General features: G+C 43.2%; 1 protein-coding gene across 5 annotated transcripts in view; it reads right to left on the reverse strand.

Moving 5' to 3' along the window:
* Positions 1–25,244, reverse strand: part of COBLL1 (cordon-bleu WH2 repeat protein like 1) — a 483,290-nt gene that overhangs the window by 35,821 nt on the left and 422,225 nt on the right. For 4 of the 5 annotated variants that reach the window (XM_069225250.1, XM_069225246.1, XM_069225247.1 and 1 more), the window contains 2 exons: positions 3,205–3,270; positions 903–994 (listed from right to left, as the gene is read on the reverse strand). In XM_069225250.1, the coding sequence (XP_069081351.1) occupies positions 903–994; positions 3,205–3,270 (158 nt within the window). The remainder of the gene's footprint in view (positions 1–902; positions 995–3,204; positions 3,271–25,244) is intronic. The other variant, XM_069225248.1, reaches the window with a different exon arrangement.

A 25,244-nucleotide genomic window follows, 5' to 3' on the forward strand; every position in this document is an offset into this window, starting at 1 on the left:
GTGTGTGTGTGTGTGTGTGTGTGTATTGGCTAGTCAGGGTAGAGGGAGCTGGAGTGGGTGATGTGGTTGCATCTGTATGTGTGTCACTTGCATGTGAGACCAATATTGTGTATTTTGTGTTGCTATGTGACATATTCAGGTGAGTGTTGTTGTATGGCGGACATTGTTGTGATGTGTATAGTTGTGCGCTTGGGTCGCTGAGTATGTAGTTGTATTGTGTGTGGATGCAGTGTCAACGGTGTGTGTCATGGAGGTATGTCAATGTGTTTTTTCGGCATGTACGCGATGTGTTGTGTTGGTATTACAATGGATGATGTGTATGTAGGGTGCTGTGTAGTGTGTAGTGCAGGGGACACACATGGCTAAGGCACAGTTTGTGTGTGTATATCACTTACCTCTATTCCGTACCCAGTGCCATTGTAAGGAGCCCATTGGGTCCTGCTCCGTCTTCCTTTGTCAGGAACCTGCTGCCAGAAAACCTTCTGCAGGACTGTAATATCTAAATATGGTGGGCGGAACACCGTCAACTTGACAGTCTTCTTGGGTCCATCACCGACATGGCTTGGCAGTAACGCAGCCAAGATCTAAATTGGACCCTTGCTTTGGTTTCACTGGTTTCAGTTCATCTGTCTCAATATGCAGTACTATCTGCCTATTCTAAATTTATGAAAAAAATAAAAGTAGTGTGCAAACCAAAATTCTGCATGTCAAAAAACCTTGTTTGTGGAGTTTACTAAAGGCTTAAATGCTTAGAAGAGCTGCATGACTAGCACTCTGTATGATGTAAAACCCAAAGGGAGAAAATAACACATTGGACTCCATGATTACAACGCAACCTACCTTAGTAGCTCGCATAGACAACTGAGATGTAGAAGTAAAAGAAAACAAACAAAAAAAATTACCTTGATTTGTGTCTGATTCCAGCGTTAAAGTCTCTTTTTTTTCAAGCATTATTTCTTCAGTGTCTGTGCCTTCGGGCTTGCTCTGTGTTAAACTGCAAAACAGACAAACAAGCAGCTTTACTGGAAGCTTTTATGTTTTTTAGCGTGGTTAATGCCATATCAAATTGAAAAACCCTATGTTTGCACACTTGCACACTTACATAGTTCAGCACAGAAACAAACAGATGGAGGTGATGTGATGTACAAGTTGTAGTGGCCTGGGCTTTAAGACACACTAAATTCTGCAAGGCCAAGCATGAGCGTTTTTGAGAACAACATTTATGATTAAATATTCATGGACACTGCATGCACCTTCACAGAGGGCTAGATCAAAATTCATAACTGACAATACACTGGCCTACAAGAAAACAGACTGTTTCATCATCATGAAGAGGCAATGTCCATAGTAAATCAGCCATTTAAAAATTGGTGCCATGTCACACAACGGCCATCACCAGGGCACAGTGTAAAGAATGTGGGCTGAATCACAAAAGAATATATGGCAGAGGGAGTACTGCTACAGGAATACTCTTTCACATACTCTTACGTGGCTTTGTGAAGCAGATTAAAACAACTAACTCCCTAGTAAAAGTGCAAAGAGGGTGCAGTCCTGTTTGTACTAATCTCATGTGACTATTCATTGATAAGTCACATTGTATTCTTATTTTAGATGTCTGGGGTCTAATCCACAAAGGCATGTGAGATCATGTAAATAGAAAGCCTTTGTCCCCACAATGTCTTATACAGGAATAGTAGGCAAGCTGGAAACACTTTGGCAGACTATGTTTCTAACCTCTTGTACTTAGCCCTTCTAGGTTGCAAAACTGCCTCCAGGACAAAGGGAGGGACTCAGCTACATGTGTCTGTGCTTCTTGTTATGGGCAAGGCATAACACATTTTGTAAGAGATGTGTACAACCTCAGAGAAGGTGTCAGAAGTCAAAGGTGGACACTGTCACACTTTTCTTTCAAACTTACAAAAGTACTCAAACAAAGAACTAAGGGCATATAAAAATAAACAAACTACCTGGGTAAAGTCACAGGGTAAATGTGCATATTTGGGGCTATATGTTTAAAAAATAGGAACTGTGATTTCCTAATTGAGATTTTTACCAAATCGCAATTAGGAAATAACAATTCCTAATGAAAAAAAGCTTACAAACTTCAGATAGTGAATCCTAATGTAGTCACAAATAGACCTAAGTCATGAATATTAATGAGGTAGGTCGCAATTTACGACCCATTATGTATTGCTGCCATGACAGGGATGGTAGCCTGCTGGGGGCAGCAAACCACCAAGTCTATGACTGCTTTTTTAAAAAACAATCTTTTTTTATTTAAATACAGCCTGTTTTTCATAAAGTAAAACAGGATGGGTTTTTAAAAAAATAAAATGTAACAAACGTTTCATTTTTGATTACCCACTGCCTGGTCTTAAAAAATATTTGTTTCAACATTCAAAAAGGGGAAGAGGTCCGTGGGGAACCCTTCCCATTTCCGAATGGGTACCACCACCCTTGAAATGTGGGTAAACATGCCCTTCCAAATACTGAATTGCTAAACACAAATCACAATTCTGTAACATGTTACAAAATTGCATTTTGTGCTTTGTACATATGAAAATGCATTGTTGTGGTTTCAAATGGTCCTAAAAATGCTTTTGTACATATGGCCCTTGATGTTTTTCATTCCTGATGTACTTGAAGTGAACCAACTGAGCCATATTTTCAAGTAGCTGACATTGTAATATTGCAAGACATTTGTTTCACAAGTTTCACAGGTCTAATCCAGTCATAGTGCCTACATTATATGCAGATCTTTTTAACTTACAGTAAAAGATAAAGCCATCACTTGGCAGTTAGTTTTAACAGTGCTTTTCAACCATGTGATAAGCGTATTGCATCCAGTCAGTCTTTCTATCAATTTCAAGCTTTTCTTCTGATTGGTGAATGCAATGATGTGTTGCTGATGAGAAATAATGTTCCTGGGTCTTTTAGGATTAGAGTATTCAAAATATGTTGACTGCTTTCTCAGAACTGCTTGCAAACATCTATGATGTTTTGGCTAATATTGTTGAAGGTATGTACTGTACTATATACCATTTGGCACACTTATTAAGATGATTTCAGGAGAGGGTGACAAATCCCACAAATAATGTCAACCTTCCCTTAAGGTTTGGGTCTCACATGCTAGGCTGGCTCCAACGCCTCACCGCGCAAATCTACTACAGAATCGCAGTTTCCAAGTTAGCAAGTCTGACTTACATACATAATACATGGAAGCTTCTTTTGGCTTGAGTACAGTGACCATTTGACGCAGCTGCAATTGTCCTGAAACAAGCATAGGAAGATTCGTTCAGAATCCCACAATGGCACATCATTTCTACTTAAAAATCCAGTGTGCTAAACCTTGGACAATCAATAAAGTTAACAGTAAAGTATGTCATTTTCCAAAGGTAATGTCTAGTGGCATCTAAGACAACACTTCACAAAATGCCTGACTATGATTTTATATAATTATTTGCAGCAACATGTTTTGTCCTTCTGAGCCAATACCTCTCTGACTTTTGTAATTCGTTAATTCACTGAAATAAAACTGTTTGCATCTGAACAATTTATTGCGTGGTTCCGTAATAAAGAAAAACGTGCTACGCTATGCGGTTTTAAAACTATCCATGACTGACATTCTTCAGATCAAGTGAACATAAAAAATCAAGTTACTCACTTGTAAAATGTCTGGTGCTGTTATTCTTTAGGCACTCACAAAAGAGCAAGCACTGACAATTGCAAGAACGTGCACTGTGTATTATTATCTTTAAAACTTTCAAAGCCAGGGCACAAGCGGTTGTAGACTCCCGTTAATAGTAACGAGACTGCTTGATTTTTGGTAGCAGCACCCACAAGTATGGGAGACTGAGTCTGATCCCACACAGTGTGACAACTGTCGGCCTAACCCTTTGAGCTAGCTAGCAGCACCTCACCCAATACCAAAGGCAGAAGCGATTTATCGCAGTCTATCCCATGACACATCAGACTCCTAAGGGAAGTCGTGGTAGATCAGACCGTACCCCTTTCTCTCAGTTATACAAGTCTCATACATGCAAAGACAAACAGAAGCAGAATCTTGGTTCAATGGGTTATTTTTTAAAGCAGCTGCGCTCGATGTAAAAAGGCATGAATTGCAATTATGAGAATAATGAAACACAACACTATTACAGCAGTGACTTAAAGTGAAACACAGAAAGAGTTCCACCATATGGTCACAATACATCCCTAATATCCCTACCTACACTACTAAGTTTTTACATGAGAGCAATGGCAGTGGTAGCCCTAAGCCAGCCTTCTAGTTCAGGGAAGGAAGCCCAATCCCTAACCCTGAGTTAGAGGTAACAAAGAGGTCTCTTAGTCTGCTGGGAGTCCTCTCACGTACACAAAGAAGAACTGTGATGTTTCAGCAGAAAATGTGACGACGAGCAGAAAATGTGACGACGTTCAGCATAACATGGCAAGCTGGCTGGAATGTCCCCTCTAAGTTGGTGGGGGCAGCATGTTGTTTTATAATAAAACATTTTGTTGTTCTGGGAAATGCCCTGATGCGACACCATGTATTATTCTGTGTAGGGCTCACATTGTACTCTCTGGACTGGCAATGCCCAGTGCATAGCCGTGGAGTGAGCATAGGATAAAATGTTGTACAGAGAAATGAATAACAATCCTGCGTGGAAGGACAACTGATATAAAAAAATAAAATGGAACATTGCCAGTAAAATGAAGCCTTGCTAAAATAATAAGAGGAATAAAATGACAATTGACTAGATGGACAAAAGTCTCAGATCAAAGCTAAAATAAATGTGCCTATATAAGTACTAAAATACCTCCACGACAAGCACAGCATTCCTCTTCAGCAAGGCTTGGTTGACTTCCTTTCACTCAGTGCCAGACACAGTTTGTGAGTCGCACCCTGAAACGTTGTCAAATTGCAACTATTTGTCTGTGCCTAACTGCAAGCAGTAGATTACTGAGCAGAGAAAACTTGGGAGATGGCAATACATATTTGACCCTGGTAGCATATAAACATGTCCTTAAGTACTGCCTACTCAACATGAGCACCTGCCTTGACCTTGGATTAAGTCTAGTCTGCAGAAATTACATTTTCAGTGTATGTTAATTATGTCAGAGCCAATAAAATAGGCCATGCTTGAGAAAAGCCATAAAAGTTGCCTTTGTTATAGTAAAATGGACAAGGACCACCCAGGATGTCAATTTTAACAAATAATTGTGTGATAAGGAGCACTCTCCAAAAGGAAAACAAGAATTGGCAATGCCAAAACATCTGGTTTGTATTGTAATGTATGCTCTACATAAACACAAGTAAACACAGGGGACACAATTATTTCACATGTGAATAGTGAAATGGAATTTGGTGTAGTAAACACTAGCACAATGGGTAAACGTCTGTGATAAGGTCTGGCCCTGTATAAAGGACATTAGTATTTGCAAAAGACTTCTAAAGCACAAAAACAGATGCAAGGAGCACCTTGTCAAAATCTACTACTGATCTGGTATGGCAAAGAGTAAACAGCAGACTATCAAGTTTGCTGCGTAGTACATTATATATAGCCTTGATAAAAGAAAAAGAGAACAAACTTACTTTAAAAACAAGTCAGATCTGTAGGTAAAAAATGAGCATGTCGGTTCTGCCAGAGTGCAGGAGGTTCACATGCATCGTAGAGCAGGAAGCATTTACTTGATGATTGACATATATATATATATATATATATACATATACACACACACACACCAATCACAGTGGTGGTTGCACCAGTGTAGTGATGGTTGGATTGAACTTTCCCTATGAAGAGTGTTCTCTGTTTTGCTAATAACTTTGCTGCCGTTTGACAAATCTTCACAAAATAAGTGGGGGCTGAGAAAAAGGGGTGGGGGGGCAAAATGCAATTTCCCCACTCAATTTCCATATGGAATTTTAGACAGCGCAAGAGCCAAAATGGTGGACAGCTAGATATTTTCCATGAAAGAGTGATAGTTGTGATTTGGTGTACATCTGTTCAGTAGTTGTGGAGAAATTAGGACTTAAATTGTATAAACATACTGACAGTTCACCTGAAATTCAAAAATCTAACACTTCCGATTTGATAAGGGGGCTTTTGTTTTTGAATGGCTGGTGGCAAAATTAACAGAAAGGTTGTGGAGGCCATTCCAGGACTCGAGACTTAGTCCCCTGTACTGAAAATGTTTATCAAATACCATATAAAGGGGTGGGGTATCGATATCCTTGTGGCCAAAAATGTTAAAAATAAATTTCGGGTGTGGGGTGGTGGAAGAGATGTGATCTGACAGGACTCCAGAAGGTCCAGGAAAATAAATTACAAACATAATTGTGGGGTGGGTGCCCTTAGGGGATTGGCTGCCCACTTTGGGCTAGAAAAGGCCATGCCCTCTGCCCAACCCCACGCCTCACATTGCTGAAGGCTGTGAGCAAAGGGGGTTACCTGCCCATGTGGGAGTAGGCCAAGCCCTGCGCCCAACTCCACGCCGCGCACAGCCACAGGGTCTTGAGTAAAGTAATAACATTCTACTTTACATTTTTTTTAAACTGGAATTCACTGAAAATTCAAAGGTTAAATTGATATTATAGTTAGGTATGGTAATATATCTTACTTTACATTTAAAAAAAAAAAACAAAGGTTAAATTGACATTATGAGTAGGTGAAAGTGTCAGTTAAAACTTAACATTTTAAAATGAAAAAAAAAAAACCACTGACATTCAAAAGTTATAGGGGGTTATTACAACTTTGGAGGAGGTGTTAATCTGTCCCAAAAGTGACGGTAAAGTGACGGATATACCACCAGCCGTATTATGCGTCCATTATATCCTATGGAACTCGTAATATGGCTGGTGGTATATCCGTCACATTCGGGACAGATTAACACCTCCTCCAAAGTTGTAATAACCCCCATAGTTTACTGAGCTAACTAGTTTGCCATTTTCAATGCCACATGTGTTCCACAATTAAAGGCTCTCATAACTTATTGTTTTGCAAGGCACGGTCATCAATAGGACAAATCAAGCATTAACATGAACATTTTCAACAAAGCCAGCGTTGCTTAGAGACTTAAGTGGCACTACACGGTTTAGGAGAATGAGTAAGTGCACTTTTTTTCCACAGGGCCTTTGTAAGCCTAACTGGGAACTTGACTTCCAGCCCAGACCCTCCAAATGTGCAGCACGACCTTTGCTAGTTAAGGTAACTCGCTTGAATGATTCCTGGAAAAGGGGCTATGATGAACTGATCAAAATAATAAGGCAATGTTTTCCAGTATTTTTGCAGGCACATTTAAAACCTTCTGTTTCCCCTGAACAACAGGCATCTTACTGCCAACACAACACGAGGAGTATCGTATCTCTGAGCACATTTCATCAGAGAGGAGGCTGGTGTACTTGCAAAAGCACAAATTCTATAATAATCTTCGGATAATTGACGTAACATGCTGGAGCTGTAGTAATTCTTCAAAGTGTGATCAAATGTTCAAGCAAACGTTTTCACCTGCAATGGGATTTATGGTATCCAATACATTATTAAACTGCAAATTTACATTGTATGTATACGTATGAGGGCTGGAAAAAGCTTACAGGCAAATACTGAGCAAAAAACGTGTTGCACGACAAAAGAGTTCAAAGCCTTTCTATAGTTGTCTCCAAGTTGAAACCCCGTGTATGGAATGATCCAGTTTAATGGGGGTAAAAATAAATATGCTTTTCTCCCCTTTCTTGGAGGCATAAGGCCTTAGTTAATGAAGTAAAATGTGAAAATCTAAATTACTTTGAAAGGTACGAAAACAACTTCTATTTCTTATATTTTATAAATATAACCCTGTCACCAACTATCAGCCAGGGAATCTTCCTTCTGTCTTCCATTGTAGGTCTTAGTACCAGTTTTAGTGCTTGAAACTAAAACACAATCAAAATAGTCCATCAAAAGCATTCTGATTTAAGGCCAAGTTATAGTATGAAAAAAGCTTTGCTTGGCGTCCGAAACAGAAGGCATTGTTTGAAGTACTTAATTTGTGCTTGTTGTTTCTGGGGCGGGACACCAGCGCTTATTTTTGAGGGTCAGCACTTATTTTTCTGCCTCAAGCATTTACTACGAGTAAAAGACACATATGGGAAAGATGGAGGAAAAGAACAACGAAAAAACGTCACAAAGGGAGAAAGCAGAAAGCTGGAAGAGTAAGCTGGAGGGGCAGGGAGTGGCTGTAAATGGACTGACGAGTCCCGAGATGGCTTCAGGATTACGCTGCCTCAGTATTCCGTGTTCGCACATTTAATTGCAGCAGCCGCTTGTTTAAGAGGAGGGCTTTGGGCACTGGCAAGTTTTTATTTACAAATTAAGCACTGATTGTATGGTGACTGAGGGTACAGGCACACTGCTAACTGTATTAGTAAACTGTGCCTCAAAAATAAAAAAACTCTCATCAATTCTTTTCTCAGAACTACATATAGCATTATAGATGGATAACAGTGAATTAGGGATGTTTCTCACTGAGGGGTTCGGAGTGACATCTGATAGACAAAAGCAAAGCTTGCGCAGTCACTTCTGTAGCACAGAGTGCTGCTACTATCTTAAGGGGATGTTGCCTAATTTGCATAGAGGCTTGGCCCAATGCCAATGAAAAAAAGTAGCGACTGTGTCATATTATGGGCCAAGTACAGAGGCAAAAAGACTGCCAAGAGGTGCGCTGATTGTGAGCCTCACAGAGGTGGTGTACAGTCAGTGTGCATCCCAAAGGGCACTGTCTGAAAGCGGTTGGGAAGGAGCCCTGAGACATCCCTTGAATATGTCTTGGACAAATGGAATAAAGGAAATAAAACACCAAAACTGCCACTGTTAATGCGATAGTAAACCTAACCCTGTGCAGCTGTATCTCAGTGGGGGCTGGTCAAACTTTAATATAAACCCTAGTTTAGCCTGTCTGCGAGATCTGTTTACCTCCAGGGCAATCCTTCATGAAGTGTTAAAGAGTGAGGCTAAATATTGTGTTTTAGAGAGCTATTTCCCAAAGATTTTGGGCAAAGTTTGTGTAAACCATTCTGAAAGGCACACCTGATTTAATTAATCTCTTCCGTGTCTACAGAGCGAGCCTAGCGAAAATTCAACCGACAGGCTATGTGGGAAAGTCTTACTGTGAGCTGCGTCTTGCTGAAAGGGTGTCCAAACAGAATGACCAACAAGGGTAAATCAGTTCTCGCCAAGGGCATCCTTGACTCATCTGTTTTGTTTATAATGAGCTAGAAGGCTGATCTCCAGAGATGTGCATGGTTTACCAAATACCAATAACATCGTTAAAGAAAAAAAGTATCAATTTCAACCATACAAAGATAAATATTTAAAGAACTAAATAAAAATGAAAACAATGAAGAAGTGAAGAACAACAGTCCGTGGATAAAGCATTACCCCTTTACCTGTTTGGTTGGAAGTCAGTTAAATATAACTCTTAACACAAGTGCAAAAGCCAAAATAAAAAGCGCATTTTGGGAATAACTAAAGCGTTTACTTCTCAACTGAACACAATATGTACGGAAACCCAGCTCACAAACGGCCACTAGAGGGAGCCAGTGCATTAAGGATAGTAATTAGGGACCGCGACTCTTTTGCTATCAAGGATTGACGTTTGGAACTCTCTTCTTCATAAAATACATCTCGTTCCCCGAAAGCGGTTTTACACGCAGCGTCATCACGGGGACTAAAAACGTGACCATATGTTCCCTGTGTTTCTAACGTTAGTGACTTCCCTTAAAAGCTAGAGCACTCTGTAATTTCCTTAGTATTAGTCACAACGTCCTACAACCTCCTCCCTTGATGTCCACCCTCTAAAAGTATCAGATAGGCTCAGGCCGCAATGCAGTTGAGGATCTCTGCTCCCAGTAACACCCCCCTCAAGCTTTCCAAAAAGAACACATAGGGGCAGAGTCAGTTCCTAGCAGTGCCAGGGTCAAAAACTCTGTTCCTCACATGCTTTTTACCACTTTCTAAAAAGTCACATTCAAGGAGGTAAAACTGCTTCTTTCCATAGACACCTTGCGATCCGCACTTAATACCTAAATTTCTCTGACGTGGCCTCCCTCACCTGCTCTTCCGGAATACAGCCCTCACTTCCGCAGGTTTGGTTTTTAATCCAGACGGATTCTGTCCACATTCCCTTAAAAATTCATGATGTAGAGCGTCTCTTTATATTTAAACGTTGCCTTTATGTTTGTTTTTATTTTATTTTTATGTTTGTAAATTTCTATTTAGCATTGTAATCTTTGCATTCAGCAGGGCGCAGTGTTGTAACCCCTGTTTGCGCTATGAAAAACTGTAAAATAAATAGCATGTTGTTTGCTGATAATGCAGACTTTCTAGTTTGCATGCTAAATCTTTCGGATTCCTTTTTGAAACAAAGTTGAATGTGTGTCCACACGAGTGATAGCAGGTCAATAAAGTCCTCGTGCTCCACAAGTCGAAGGGATGCCTTCGGGTGCCAGCCCCTTACAGTTCAGATGTGGCTCAGGAAGAAGGCCCCATGGTAGACTGCAGCCGTTTCACGGGAGACTTAGGACCATATGTATGAACACTTTTTCCCATAGACACAGAATGGGTAAAAACCTTTGCTACATCTGGCCCTAAGATCCCCCACCTGCAGAATGTGAAGAGCCCCCCACCCCCGAGTTTACAGCATCTCACAAATATTCATTGGCCTTGTATGTAATGGGCCCATGAAGGGCTGGGGCAGACTGCACCACAGGGTCTGCAGGAGCCTTTATTTGCCCCAGTATCTTTCTCTACGAGAAAAAGCAGCGTTTCTTCTTTTTTCTGAGATTGAAATAAGGAGCAATGGGCGCCGCACAGGTTCGTTAAGGGTTTAGTTCAACATTCATTACAGTTGCCCAAACTTGCCCTTAACTTTCTCATAAGTGACTACCTTAGGCCATAAATGCGTTTCCATCAGAGATGCGAACTGCTGGTTCAGACCAGTGAACTTCTTGATGACACACAGCCCCTCTCCCGAGACATGCTACACCAGATACTCACAACACGGCACATGTGTAACTGGATGGGAGGTCTGCAGTCTTGCAAGTAACAAATCTGCTAGTTATTAAGTTTGACAACACTACTTATCAACCAAGTGACTGTAAGCCTACTAACTTGATACAAAACCAGGTCAGGCACGTGTTAACAGGGGCTGGACTAGCAGTGAAGGGAATCCCATTTCACACAGAGGATACTGCGACTGAGGCCTAACATCACGCCACAGGCTTCAGCTGAGATCAAAAATCCAGAGGTCTAAAAAGATGGGGAGATGGCATTTAGGGATCCTCCTAAAGCTTAATTTGTAAAACAATAAGGGTTGATGCCCAAAATGTTGCTTAAAAGCCCACAGCCGGGTCTGCGCATACCAGGGCTGTGTTTCCTTGGTTCCTCCTCTTGGCTCTTATCCACTACCAGATAATCCTTGTACCTTTATCTCACTTTTCGGGATTCTTTCTTGTTCCTGCTTTCTCCCTTTGTCACTTTTTTACTGTCTTTCTCTGCCTTTTAATTTCCCCCTTTTGTATTTTAGCTCTGTTTCTGTGGGTGAAAGTTTTTACAGCATGATATTCAAACTAATTTCGCATTATAGAGGCATTCAACGGGGAATTATGCCATACAGCAATATGTCCGGTTCGGCCACATTTATTATAAACATTAATACTCTGTTGCAGGAAATCATTTGCACCCACCGTGCACTTAACAGAAAGAATAGATGCGCCTCTCACAAATACTGAAGTGAGGACGGAGGCAATGTTCGATTACCCTACCAGAAGGTATCATCAGTCACAAATCATATGCCAGGAGATAATATGTCAGGGATAAATAACAGGCTTGGAGATAATGCATCCCAGTATTCCTGTACATTTTAATATCCCATTACATTTCTAGTTTCCTACTATAATATACCACCAGAACTGTTACTTTTATTCGCCAGTGTCACCATACATCAGTATACCACCGCCAGTTTATTTGTCAGTATTGCTTTAATATTTAAAGGGCCTGTTAACATTGCCAGAGTGTTGCTAACCCTATGAGACTCACTACGAATTAGCGAGGCATGTATGACTGTCATCCTTTTCGAAAAAGTCACTGAATTACACTAGACTACCAAATCAGCTCTGACACTGTCTCGGTTAAACATATAAACAAGACCAGTCACTGCCACCAGGAAAACAGCAATGCCAGTTTTTAGAATGTCCTAGTTAAAAAGAAATTGTGATTCCAGTTTTATATTTCTTTCCAGAACACCTTCACCCCAGTATCCATATGATAATTCACGTAATCTCACTGCCCCAGTTAGGCATCCATGGGCTTGTTGTCAGATGCTGCAGCTCAAGACTAGAAGCAGCAGTAGCTGGAAATTGGGCAATTGCACCCTTGGGCTACTGAGTAATTTGTTTGGCGTGAGCAGCAAAGCTTATGGTGCCAAGTCTATGAACTAACACGGCCATGTTCCTAATGTCATAGGCATGCTGAAACAAGCACTCGCCTCTTCCTCCCTCACCCACTTAACTCACCTAGAATCTGCTTCAACAGTGAACACTTCTGAGTTCGCTCCTTATCCTAAGGTACGCTACATCTACTTCCCACCACAGACCTAGCTCCAGTTCATGTCAGTCTTGCATCCTGAGACCAGTAATATAACAGCTAGACGTCTGGTGAGCAAGACACTGTTTCCATTCAAAAGGGCCAACCCCCTAGTGAAATTCTTGCTCTTCACCCTTCTCCTAGTACAGTGGGCCACTGCACATTCTCTACAAATCGCAATATGGACGATCACCCAAACGTGCAATTACCTGCTGCTGGCCTAAGCAGAGATTATTAATTTACTTAAGCTAATTACAAGGTTAACAATTAAGCAGCTAATGGCAAGGTGAAGCCTCACCAATGAATATCAACAAGTCACAAATGCTGCTTCTGTCACACCACACTTCACACACCACATCTTCAACTTGGTTCAATGGCTTATTTAGTCATCAACTGGGTTTACGTCCAGAGATACTCCTGTATTTTACTCTATTGTGTTTGGCATTTTTGTAGTACACTGCCGCCAACAGATTGGCCTTGCAGTGCTGAGCAGATCTAAGTTCTGGTGCAAGGCAGGGCCTGCATACATGGTATTACGTGTCCTATGTGGGAGGTGTTTGATAGTGTCCCTAAAGATCCAGTGCTGCATTCCTGGTGCTGTGGGTAAGCATGTTTATGAGGCAGAAAAGAGTAACAGTGAACCCTGACGCCCATCCGGTCAAGAACCTTAAGTGACCTTGAGCTGTTGATGGGAAGGTCGAATAGGCATCCCCCGTAAGGTTGCAAGCATCAGCTATGGCAAGGTTGGGCTCATGGATAGATAGAATAGCACAGCATGGACTGATCATCCACCAACTGGTTCCAATGCTCTGTCAGACTGCTGCACAAAAAAAGACCCACCACTGGGCTGATGGGAGTTACCCTTTTTGGGGTGGAAAGAACTGTGCAAGCATTTCAGGTATGTCATGAAGAATTCAAGGTTGAGAGGATCTTGAGGGTTACAGCAAGACTATACCCAGGCTCGCCCCTTAACGCTGCTCTGACAAAGCAGTTGTCCAGGTAGAATAGCAGTATATGGAATGTATGCAGCTGTACAAAGGCAGCCACAATGACTAGATCATGCAAAAAATATTCGGATATTTGTTCAGGTTAAAAATCAGCATTCTGTACCTGTAATGTTGGAGTCCCACAGTTTACCATAAGTCGTTCCTGGATTCCTGCAGAACAGGAACATGGAGGTAGGTGACCTGCCGGTCCTTCGAGATAAGCAAGTGACTATGGATGTCTTCCGGGACTTGAGCCAAAGCTGCAATCCCACTGTGCAGTGGGAGGAAGTGGGTTATATCACAAAGAGCCACAATGGGCGGAGCCCTCCTCTCCTTTTCATGACAAGGAATCAGTGTGAGTAATATTCCTTCCTCCTCTCATGAGGAGGGGAAGGCCCTGCTTAGAAGGAGGACTCTCTCTCTCAATACTGTTCAAACTTTTATGCAATGCAAACAGGAAAAGCTTGTCAGGATGGATATAGCCAAGGGAGCCGCAGAAAATACATAATGAGTATATAGTCACTTTTAACTTCATTTAAGCAACATATTATCAAATCACCTGCAACGTGTTCAAATATATGAGTTAAAGTACCCCAAGAGTGTTATGTATGAATTCAAAAACAAATACTTCCGAATAATATATAAAAGACAATGCAAATAATCCATGGGTTTCAACAAATTCTTCACTTGGAAATTTTGACAATATATATCTTTACTCCATTTCCCATTGAATCACTGGGGCACTATATAATGAGCACGGGATACCCAGGGAAGTCCTTTAAAATTGCTGGTTTCTATTGAGGCTGGGGAAAAGACTTGTCCTTTCCACTGAAGCATCTCTTTTTTGACAGAAGGTTCAGGGGGCTGCTACCAAGAGATTTTGGTAAAAGGATGACCCAGGCTTGTAAGAGGTGGATGGCCTTTACATTGTCCTCTGGCTTAAGGTCCATAGACCTAAGCCAAGATTTCCCATGTCTGACTGGCCTGGGTGGAGTATTAATAAGGTTCCAGGACATCTGCAGATTCTAGTCAGCTGAATCCTTGCTAAGCTAGCATAAGCTTATATTACTTTTGGACATAATCTAGGAGCATAAAGATGTACAATTCAACTCTTGTCACAGGGTTGGACCATCGTTTGCAGATACGGCTTTGGCCCTCAATAATATCTTTTGCACAAATATTTTTTTTTAATATGGCATCTTTTTCCAAGGGTGAGGAGGACTTTTTGCTCATTTAAGTATGTGACTAGTACATACCGAGTTAGTGGGTTCACAGAGGCGAAGACTAGGCTGTCCTTAGAAACCTAAGATTTATTAACCATGGACTTATTTTGCACACTTGGAGAACATTTTGCTTCATGTCTCTTAAGCCCATTTGCGAATATCGCACTCCATAACCAGAAAGACTTTGCAAGCAGTGCACAGGCTGCCACTCACTTCGTTGCTCTCCATCCCCTGCAGGTTATTGGGGTTTCTATGGACAGTGCCTCGAAAGCTGAGACATAACCGAATAGAAGCTCCTGATCATGTACAGATCCTTGTGGTTTCTAGTATCTACATCTGGGCCTCTTTACAGATCGTAAAGAATGGCTTTTTCATAAGAGGAGGCCTGGCGATGGATATACTGGACCCAATAAAGAGGGACCTTTTGGAGGAACCACAAGTGTACCCAGTGGCTTTAGCTGGGCCAAACTGCCATGCTAGTAAACACAGCAGTCTGGAATTTGGAACTGGAAGAGTAAAAGATTCAGCAAATTACATCAGAGTAGGCAGAAGCTGCACAGGTCCCAGACACTAAGGGAGAAAGAACTATAAGGGTATCCTTGGCACTCAGCTTTACACTCTGAAGAAAAAAAATGTTACTCCTAATGTCAGCTCTGGAAGGATAGGGTTCATCCAATCAAAAGGATTGTAAAGAAGCTATGCTGGAAGAAAGGAAAAACAGAAGCAGAGACAGCAAAGCCATTGAGTAAGAAGAAAGCGAATGCGACTAACAAGAAAGCCAACTAATTATTTGCAATATGCTGACTGAAAGCCTTACGTGTAGGTGTTGCACACACTAGGTCTTTTGACTCCAGAGAAATTAAAACTGGGTGTTATTGTGATCTAAAAAACGAAATCCTAGAGCACTCAATGGAAGTAAGAACTAACATTACATAAAAAAAACGGAGGCATAACACAACACAAGAAAAGAGCCAGAAGATGTATTTGATTCATTTCTAAAGTGTCTTGTACAGGGAACAGTTTCTGGTGCATGCCTGCAATTTGCCCTACTACTAGTTTGCTCTGGCACCGGGCAGTTGCCACAGAGATTGCATATTTCACTTTAATCTACAATCTGTACTACATACCCCCAGGTGGCTTCTAATAACGGTGAGGGTGCACAGATTATGCAGAATACCATGGATCTCATCATTAGGAAGAAAAACAGGGGTTGAGAGAAGAGTCATAAGCACCACCCCTGTCAGTGATATAGTGAGGCACTCAATTAGTGCATCTTCCTTTTCTATGTGGTTGTCACTCTCACTTGGCTTATGCATGAGGTTTGAGTAAACCCAAGGTTAAAGCAGTGGATTGTCTTGCCATCTGTACCCTTGCCCTAGGTATTCTGCTCCAGCCAGAATCCCCCATACCATTTGCTTGGTGGCATAAGTGTGAGATGGAGTGCTTCGAAGGGTCTTACGTCACACCCCATACACTCCAGAGATACCGCCCTTGGTGATACAATTGTTTCTAAAAATAGCAGACTCCATGTCGATCCAGCAATAGAAAGATGGGGGATGCAAAGATATGGGAGATCTATATACTGAACAACGCTTCAATCACCAGACCAGAAGCTACATTCAGGTTCTCCTTAGGTGAAGGACAATACCTCCAATACATAAAGATCTCAACCACAGCGCAGGAGGTGTGGTCCTCCTTTCCCGATGAGCAGCCTAGTTCCTTTACCTTGTCGGCTATATCACATATGCCAGGAAAATGTAGATTGATCTCCCACCTATATCAAGCACTATGAGTGGATTTTGCAGAGACAACACTCCCCACACAGACTAAATGAGAAACGATAACTGGGGAACCAAAGACTGGATAAAAATAATCGAGGGTGTGTGTAAAGTTAGCTCCAATGCCCGCTTCAAACTTATTTAATACAAATCCTTCCTCCGACGTATCTCACTTTGCAAAATCTCCACGCAATCTACCCCGGCCAGTCCCCTGCATGTCCCTGATGTGGCACACCAATAGTGGATTTTCTGTATGTCCTGTCCCTCCCTATTCTTATATTGGAACACGGTGGGACACACGCTAAATGAGGGCTCGGGGTGGAAGATAGGACTGGACATCTAATCAGTACTGCTGGGACTACTCCCATCACCAGCCAAGAAACATCTTAGTAGGAAATGTATCATTCTAGGTCTAGTCCTAGCGAAGCAACGCATAGTTATGGCATGGCCCGACCAGTGCGAGACACCCATCAATGATTAGTGCATAGCTACTCTTCTTGGGTGATCTTTCACATTTCCAGTTTGTTCAGGTCATTCTAGTTCCTGATCTCCTCCACCTCAGTGGTAAACTTCAGCTCTTGCGATGTGCAGTTTGTAGAGCGTAAAAATACCATTTGACTTTATGGAAAGCATTTGAGTTGAGTGACCATTGGATCAGTGAGCAAAGAGCCTTCCTGCAAGAAGCTATGGATGTCAGCCTCCACCAGTTTTTGGGCATATCACATTCAGTATCAGCAACAAGCACTACTTAAGCTAAAAGTTCAGCCAACCCCTTTCAAAGCCGAGACCTCTTGGGTTTGCCAATGCATGTCTGTTAATGTCATTTTCTTATGGTAACCTTGGTGATTTTTCCCCACATTAGCTTTCTGTTTTGAATAACTCAATCAAAAGGACTGAAAACAAAGTGCACACTGAAATGGGAAGTGTAAAAACTACTTTTCATTAGCAGCGGTCACTGTACGAGGACCATTAGGTGTCTGGGAACTTTTCAGACATACAGACGTTAGTATTGGCACCCTCGAGGTCCTGCAATGGCCACTGTCTTTAGTCCTCATCATGGACATTAATTACCAGTGAATACTACTCATACAACACTTCTCACCCCCTTGGCTGCCACTTTCAACATCTTTCTCAAACTCCTTTGAAAGGCACTTAAGGTGACTTGGTAGAGTCACGCTGTGTTAACCAAATAATGTACATACCACACACATCTTTAGCTCAGTCCCTTGTGAAGATCATTCCATTGCTAGCCTCAATTCCCATGGCACGTCCCTTCAAATTGAACAAGGCTTCAGTCTTTACTTTATGCAAATGAGTCATCCATCTGAGTCAGTTAGATCAAAGGTTAGGTTAAGCTTGGAGTTTGAGGAACAGGTTAGAATCGGAAACTAGGCTCCTGACAAATTTCTGCTGCTGCACCCCTGACAACAAAAGCTGTGACTATCTGGTGTTATTAGAGCCTTGATGGCCTGGGAGCATCTGTTAAGTTTTAGATGACAGACAAGAACAATACACCAGCAAATTAGGTTTACTGGCAATAGCAAACAAAGAGCTTATTCAAAATTCATTCCTGAAAATAGTTAGTAAAACTAAATTATAAGACTTCCGTTTTGCTTTGCGAGTATAAGTAACAGGGACTGTAGGGAAAACCATTGAGAGGAGGCTGGTCATCGTGCTGAATAATAGTGGTTGAAATTTAATATTATGGTCTTTGAGAACCAATCTAAAGGCGCCCACAGAATTAGAACAAGCATTTGCAATGCAATGGGTCTCACATTTTTCGAGTTAGAGCTATTGTTATTGTAAATTTATAACTGGGTTTTTCTTGGCACATAAACTGGTCAACCCTGCTTCATAATTTGGTCTCTTCCTGCCACAGAATTCCAGTGACCCTGCATATAACTAAAGCACTTCAATTTACCTTCTCCCTCTATCTGCAGCCAAAAATGAATGTTGCCATTTAGCATCCTAATAAAAATCTGCTATGCTAATTCCAACACAATACCACTTTCAGCACCCCAGCATCAGAGTTACTGGCCGGCTAACATAATTTCCAAGACAGCCACGGAGCAGTAACAAGAGAAATAAACTAGAAGGGTCACCCAAACATACCAAGAGTGTTCAAACAGTCATAGTGTAATAAGAATGTTAAGTTGGCCTGAATCATGGTCATAATTTGAATAAGGGAGAGATTAATAAAACATATACAATTATCACAGAAACCCAATAAAAACCTTTATCAGAAAAAAGGCGTTTGGCATTAGACTGTAATGCTCAGACAGCCCCTAGAGGGCAGCATGACAAAAATATAATTTGTAAGAAATAAGGTCATGCTACCATATAGTTAAACCCTAGGGGGAATAACCCCATGAAAAGAAAATGACTGAAAGTATTGCAACATAACCATATATTTAGCCCTTAGAGGGCATAGTGCATTACACATTTTTAGGGCTAGCAGGCCTACTGCAATGGTAGTACAAATAAGACCCTTAAAACACAAACTACTCTCAGCTGTAAAACAAAAGTTTCAGCCATGAGAGATTAAAAAGCTAGTGAATGGAGGGAGGGGTTATTGTCCTGGGGTCCACACTAAGCTAGAAATTACCTAGACAGAAAGAGCAGGTTGTGGTGTACGTTTTGAAGGTGGTCCCATTGTTCTAGGACCACCACAGGCTAAATTATGAGCAAAAATGGTTTGTATCGAAAACAGAATTGCACAAAGTAATGTAGTGCAACTGTATATTTAGCCCCTAGAGTATATAGTGCCTTACGTATTTTCAGACCTACAGCAATACTAAGGCCCTTAGAGCACAAACTACTCCAAGCTGTAAAACAAAAGTTCGAGGCATAAGAGAGATTAAAAAGAACTTGACTGGTGGGAGGGGTTATTATTTTGGGTTCCCCACTAACTTAGAATGTGTACCCATAGATGACTTAAATAGAAAGTGTGACATGCAGAACGTTTTGGTGGTGGTCCCATTGTCGTATGACCACCAAAGGCTGATTTATGGGCAAAAAGGTTTTGAAGTAGAATGCTTGCAAAGCATTATGGGGTGACTTTTCCTGAGTGCAGTGAATATTGTAGTATCTGCTCTCCCACTGTGCCGGGAGAGCTGCGTTGGGGATTTCTGTGTTTTTTAGTAACACATTTATCAATTATAACTGCCTGTGCAAAAGCTATGGAGCATGAAGGGGAGAGACAAAAGAAATTACTCAGACTAGGTTTTGGGTAACAGTGTGAACAATGTGACCAGCGCTCCAATACCGCCATGGAGATTGCGCTGTTTGCACTGTGAGTGCTGTGAGGGCCATGGCTGCCATGGAGCATGAAGAGGAAAGACAAAATAAAAAAAATTGTTCACCCACGCTGAAGTATTTCAGCAATTGTGCAATTATCCATGTAAGAGGGTCAGTCTGCAAGGCAGTAACAAAGTGCCCCGAGGCGGGACAAACGTAAAGCAATTACCAATAACATCAAGGGTTTTTTGTAAGGCAAGCCCATGAACGAGTGAAAGTGATGTGTGTGAGGTGGGCATGGTTAAAAGCCCACAATACTAACAACAGGTCAAAGCACTTGCCAACTTGACCTAAAAATTAGGATACAAAAGTTTTAGAGTGATGGCAAGTAAGGCAATTAGTAATGAATAATGCAGCTACCCCTGTAATAAGTGAAAGCTGTATAGCATAGATTTTGGGGTAAGAAATGTTAAGGATGAGCTGGGAAAAGATGACATCAAGGAAGTGCAGTGGGGCAGAGTGATCAAAAGATAAAATATGGGACTATGGACTGTATAAAACATAATTTAAACCACAAAATGACATCCTTTCAGTAACAATCGCAAACCTCAAAAGGTGAAGTAAATTAAACCGGAATTAAATTCTGTGACGTTGTTCAGGATATTTTCAATTTTGTATGTAGAGAAACCCTCACTTGAATTAATTAGCTTCAGCATGAAGACACTGCTTCTGAGAAACATATTGCCTGCATGATTACAGTCAAGAGTCATGTCTAGTGGATGTAGATAATTTCAACCATCTAGTGTATGGGTTCGGCCACTTAGACTCCCATTCTTTTCTGTGGTATTGTACTTGCAGCGCAGAGATTTAATACAGATGTGTATCTACATTTCTTCCTAAGCTTTTCAGTTTCCCAGTATACAAACAGATGGCAATGCATCAGGCGCCTCATCCCTGGTGCCTAGTGGTAGGCGTAGTATCTGTATTTTGTTTCCCTGTGTTTTTTGCGTTCGTTTTTATTGTGCCCATTTGCTGTATTTGCTTCGCTTTGCTTCGTTGTTGCCGTCTTGCCTTTTTCCCTCTGTGACCTGCTTTTTCCTTTTTCCTGGCTCTTGCCGGTTTCCCCGTCCCTGCTGCTGCGTCCCCTGTAGCCTCCCCTTCGTGCCCCGATTCGCCAAACCCTCTCACCTCCCAGCTGCTCCTCCCTCCCACATCCCCTTCTTAATGGCGCTGATGTGCGGCCGCGCCGTTGGTTCGCCAGAGGCAAACCCGTCTGCGCCCACCGCCCGTCCCCCTGGTCCACACACCTCCCACGTCCCGAAACTTCACTGCAGAGCTCCATGCTCTCAATCCCGGCCAGCGCACCGCCTGCGCCCAGGCTGCCCCAGACACACCCACAGACCTTTCACATGTCACTCATGCCACTTTTCCTGCAATCAAGCCAACAAACACCACAACAACACCAAACACCCCAAACAACTCATGTGCATCCTCCTCAACACCCGCTCTGTCCACAAGCATGCCATCGAGCTCTGGGACCTACTCACGACAGCCTCTCCCGACATCGCCTTTCTCACTGAATCATGGATGAACCCCTCATCTGAACCAGCCTTCGCCACAGCCATCCAGGAGGGATACAAAATCACCCGAAGAGACCGTATCAACAAACCAGGAGGAGGAATCGCCATAGTACACAGAAGTTCCATCAGGATTTCCACCAACGACACCCTGGATGCCGCAGAGCACCTACACTTTCAGATACACATCAATGCCAACACCACCTTGAGAGGAACCCTCGTCTACAGACCGCCAGGCCCCCACCCCCTATTATGTGACGCCATCGCCGATGCCATCAGCTCCCACTCCCTCGCCTACCCGGACTACCTGCTCCTCAGCAACCTAAATTTCCACCTAGAGAGTGCCAGCGACTGCAACTCCATTGCCCTGCTGGTCAACCTCGCAAACCTCGGCCTCAATCAACTGGTCACCTCGCCCACCCACTCAGCCGGACACATGCTTGATGCCATATTCTCCTCCAGCAGCCACATCACCTTCACTCACACCACCGAACTCCATTGGACTGACCACCACTGCGTTCACTTCTCCTTCCTGAAGCCCATCACCCACCACCAACAACATCCTATCCCTCACCGCAAGTGGAACAAGATCTCCAAGGAACAGCTGATCTCCAACCTCGCCCAATCTACTCCACCCGTTACCAACGACCCCAATACCGCCGCCATCAACCTCAAACGATGGCTCGACGACTGCGCAAACACCCTCGCACCACTCAAAAAACCCAGCAACACCTGCATTAACAAGACAGCTCCCTGGTTCACCGCAGAACTGCAGACCTTCAAACAAGAATGGTGGAAAACTGAGAAAGCCTAGCACCAAGAACACTCAGTGAGCAACTTCTCCGCCCACAAATCAGCCATGCGCAAACACCACCAGCTCATCCGGACCACCAAAAGATCCTTCTACAAAGAGCGTATAGACAACAACGCACACAACAGCAAGGAACTATTCACCATCATCAAGGAACTCACCAAACTCAAATCCTGCGCCATCGACCCCCCCCCACTTGCAAGACCTCTGCAACTCCCTCTCCAGCTACTTCCACCGCAAGATTGCAGACATACATGAAAGCTTCATAACGCCGTCACCCACTATCTCCACCACTGACACAGCCAACCCCACAGCACCCTGCAGCACCAAAGTACTGAGCACCAAGACCCCAGCCAACGATGAAGAAACCACCAAAACCATGAGCAACATCCACTCAGGCTCTCCAACAGACCTCTGCCCCCACCACCTCTTCAAGAAGGCCAGCCAAATCATCGCTTCCCAGCTCTGGTCCGTCATCAACAGCTCCTTCGAGACCGCCACCTTTCCAGATATTTGGAAACACGCCGAAGTCAACGCCTTGCTCAAAAAACCCAAAGGAGACCCTGAAGACCTCACAAACTACCAACCTACTCCCCTTCCCCGCGAAGGTCATAGAAAAGAACAAACAACTGTCCTGCTTCCTGGAGGACAACAACATACTCGAAGTCTCCCAGTCTGGATTCCGCAAAAACCACAGCACCGAAACCGCCCTCATCGCCTGCACCGATGACGTCAGGACCAGACTTGACAAGGGTGAAACCGTTGCCCTCATCCTTCTTGACCTTTCCGCAGCCTTTGACACCGTATTCCACAAAAACCTTCGCACACGCCTCTTCGAAACCGGAATTCGCCACAAAGCCCTGGACTGGCTCACCTCCTTCCTCTCCAAAAGAACCCAAAGAGTTTGCCTCCCCCCATTCCGGTCTAAAGCCACCAAGACCATATTTGGAGTCCCCCAAGGTTCCTCACTCAGCCCCACCCTCCCCAGTATCGACATGGCTCCGCTCGCCAGCATCGTCCGACCCGATGGCCTCAACATCAATTCATACGCCGACACCCAGCTCATCCTCTCCCTCACGAGGAACCCCTCTACCGCCAAGAACAACCTCCACACCGGACTTCTCGCCATCGCTAATTGGATGACAGCAAGCAACCTCAAGCTGAGCTCAGGAAAAACTGAGATCATCATCTTCTGACCCAACAAGTCAGCATGGAATGACTCATGGTGGCCGGCCGCCCTAGGACCAACCCCGACACCCACCACCCACCCACGCACGCACGCAATCTCGGCTTCATACTAGATTCATCTCTCTCCATGACTCAGCAAGTCAACGCCATATCGTCCTCTTGCTTCAACACCCTCTGTATGCTCCGCAAGACCTTCAAGTGTATTCCAACAGAAACCAGAAGAACGGTCACCCACGTCCTTGTCAGCAGCAGACTGGGCTACTGCAATGCCCTGTACGTGGGGACCACAGCCAAGCTCCAGAGAAAACTCCAGTGCATCCAGAACGCCTCAGCACGTCTCATCCTCAACCTCCCTCGCCACAAGCACATCTCCACCCACCTCAGAACCCTACACTGGCTACCCATCAACAAAAGGATCGTCTTCAAAATGCTAATCCACGCTCACAAAGCCTTCCACGACACCGGACCAGCCTACCTCAACAAATGACTTAACTTCCACATCCCGACCCGCCAGCTCCGCTCCGCCGACCTCTCAACAGTCCCTCGCATCCAACGCACCACATTCGGCAGCAGATCCTTCTCCCACCTCGCAGCCAAAACCTGGAACTCCCTCCCCACCAACCTACGGAAGACCCATGACTTCCTAGCCTTCAGAAAGTGCCTCAAAACATGGCTCTTTGGGTAGTAGCATTCAACCCACCCACCCCAGCGCCTTGAGACCCTACCTGATGAGTAGCGCGCTTAACAAATTATTGATTGATTGATTGGTAAGGTGATGATGGGCACATGCACATGGGAGCCTCTGACCACCACCGCCACTGGACAGGAAGAGCCTCATTTGAATTTTGGCATCCAAATAGGATTGTGGTCCTGACAGCTCTCACTGCTGACGCCTAACATATGATCAACATCACATAATCAATGGTGAGATGGCATACTAAGCCCAGGATTTACATAAGGTTTTATAAAGTTTACGTCTAGGTAGGCCCTATGGGGGCACCAGCAAGTCTCCACAAATCACACTAGTGTAGTGTGCATTCCCAAGTGATACCCAGATACCTCTCCTTGGAAGAGGGCCACACAAGGGAGAACCTTTCTCACAGGTATGAAAATGTTGCCTTCTTTCAGAGAGAGATATTTTTGGCTGGCAGTCCAGAGAACTGTCGGGCAAACAGTGTGCTCAGCACCTTATATCATCACCTGTCACTCTATTTATGCAATCCCTCTTTAATTATGCATTATGTCTAGGTCAATACATGCATCACTGAACTAGAGAGCCTGTTTATGTAATATGATATGAGGATCCATGAAAAGCAACCTCCATTGAAAAACTTCACCAACAGAAAGGTTGCACATAAACAACTCAAATTGCATTGAGCACTGAACAAGCACACCTAGGGAAACGTATTTTTGCTCTGTTGGGAGTTACCTAGCACCACAAAGTGGCATGTAAGCAAGACAAGAACAGAATTGTGGCATTTTCTCTACGGCACAATCTGTCACAGAGTAAAGCCACGATTACAATGGTACAATAAATTGTGTGTGCATACTACACACTTGCTAATTTCCACTACAGACCATTTGTAGATGTGTGTTGCACACCTCCTAATTACCGCTACCAAGGAGCAATTTGCACCCATTTGAAAGTTGGTTCCCAGAGAATGGGCATTACATGTAATTTGTACACAATTTCAGACGTTCGGATCATGCAATTTGGACTTATGATTTGTGGCAGATTTGTGAGGCAAACTCCAGTTTCTGTTGTAATATGAATCGACTGTTAAATTCTGTTTCGGGTACTACTGCCAATTTGTGCTCGAAACGGGA

This window comes from Pleurodeles waltl, chromosome 3_1 (assembly GCF_031143425.1).
Source record: "Pleurodeles waltl isolate 20211129_DDA chromosome 3_1, aPleWal1.hap1.20221129, whole genome shotgun sequence".
In the NCBI taxonomy this organism is placed as follows: domain Eukaryota; kingdom Metazoa; phylum Chordata; class Amphibia; order Caudata; family Salamandridae; genus Pleurodeles; species Pleurodeles waltl.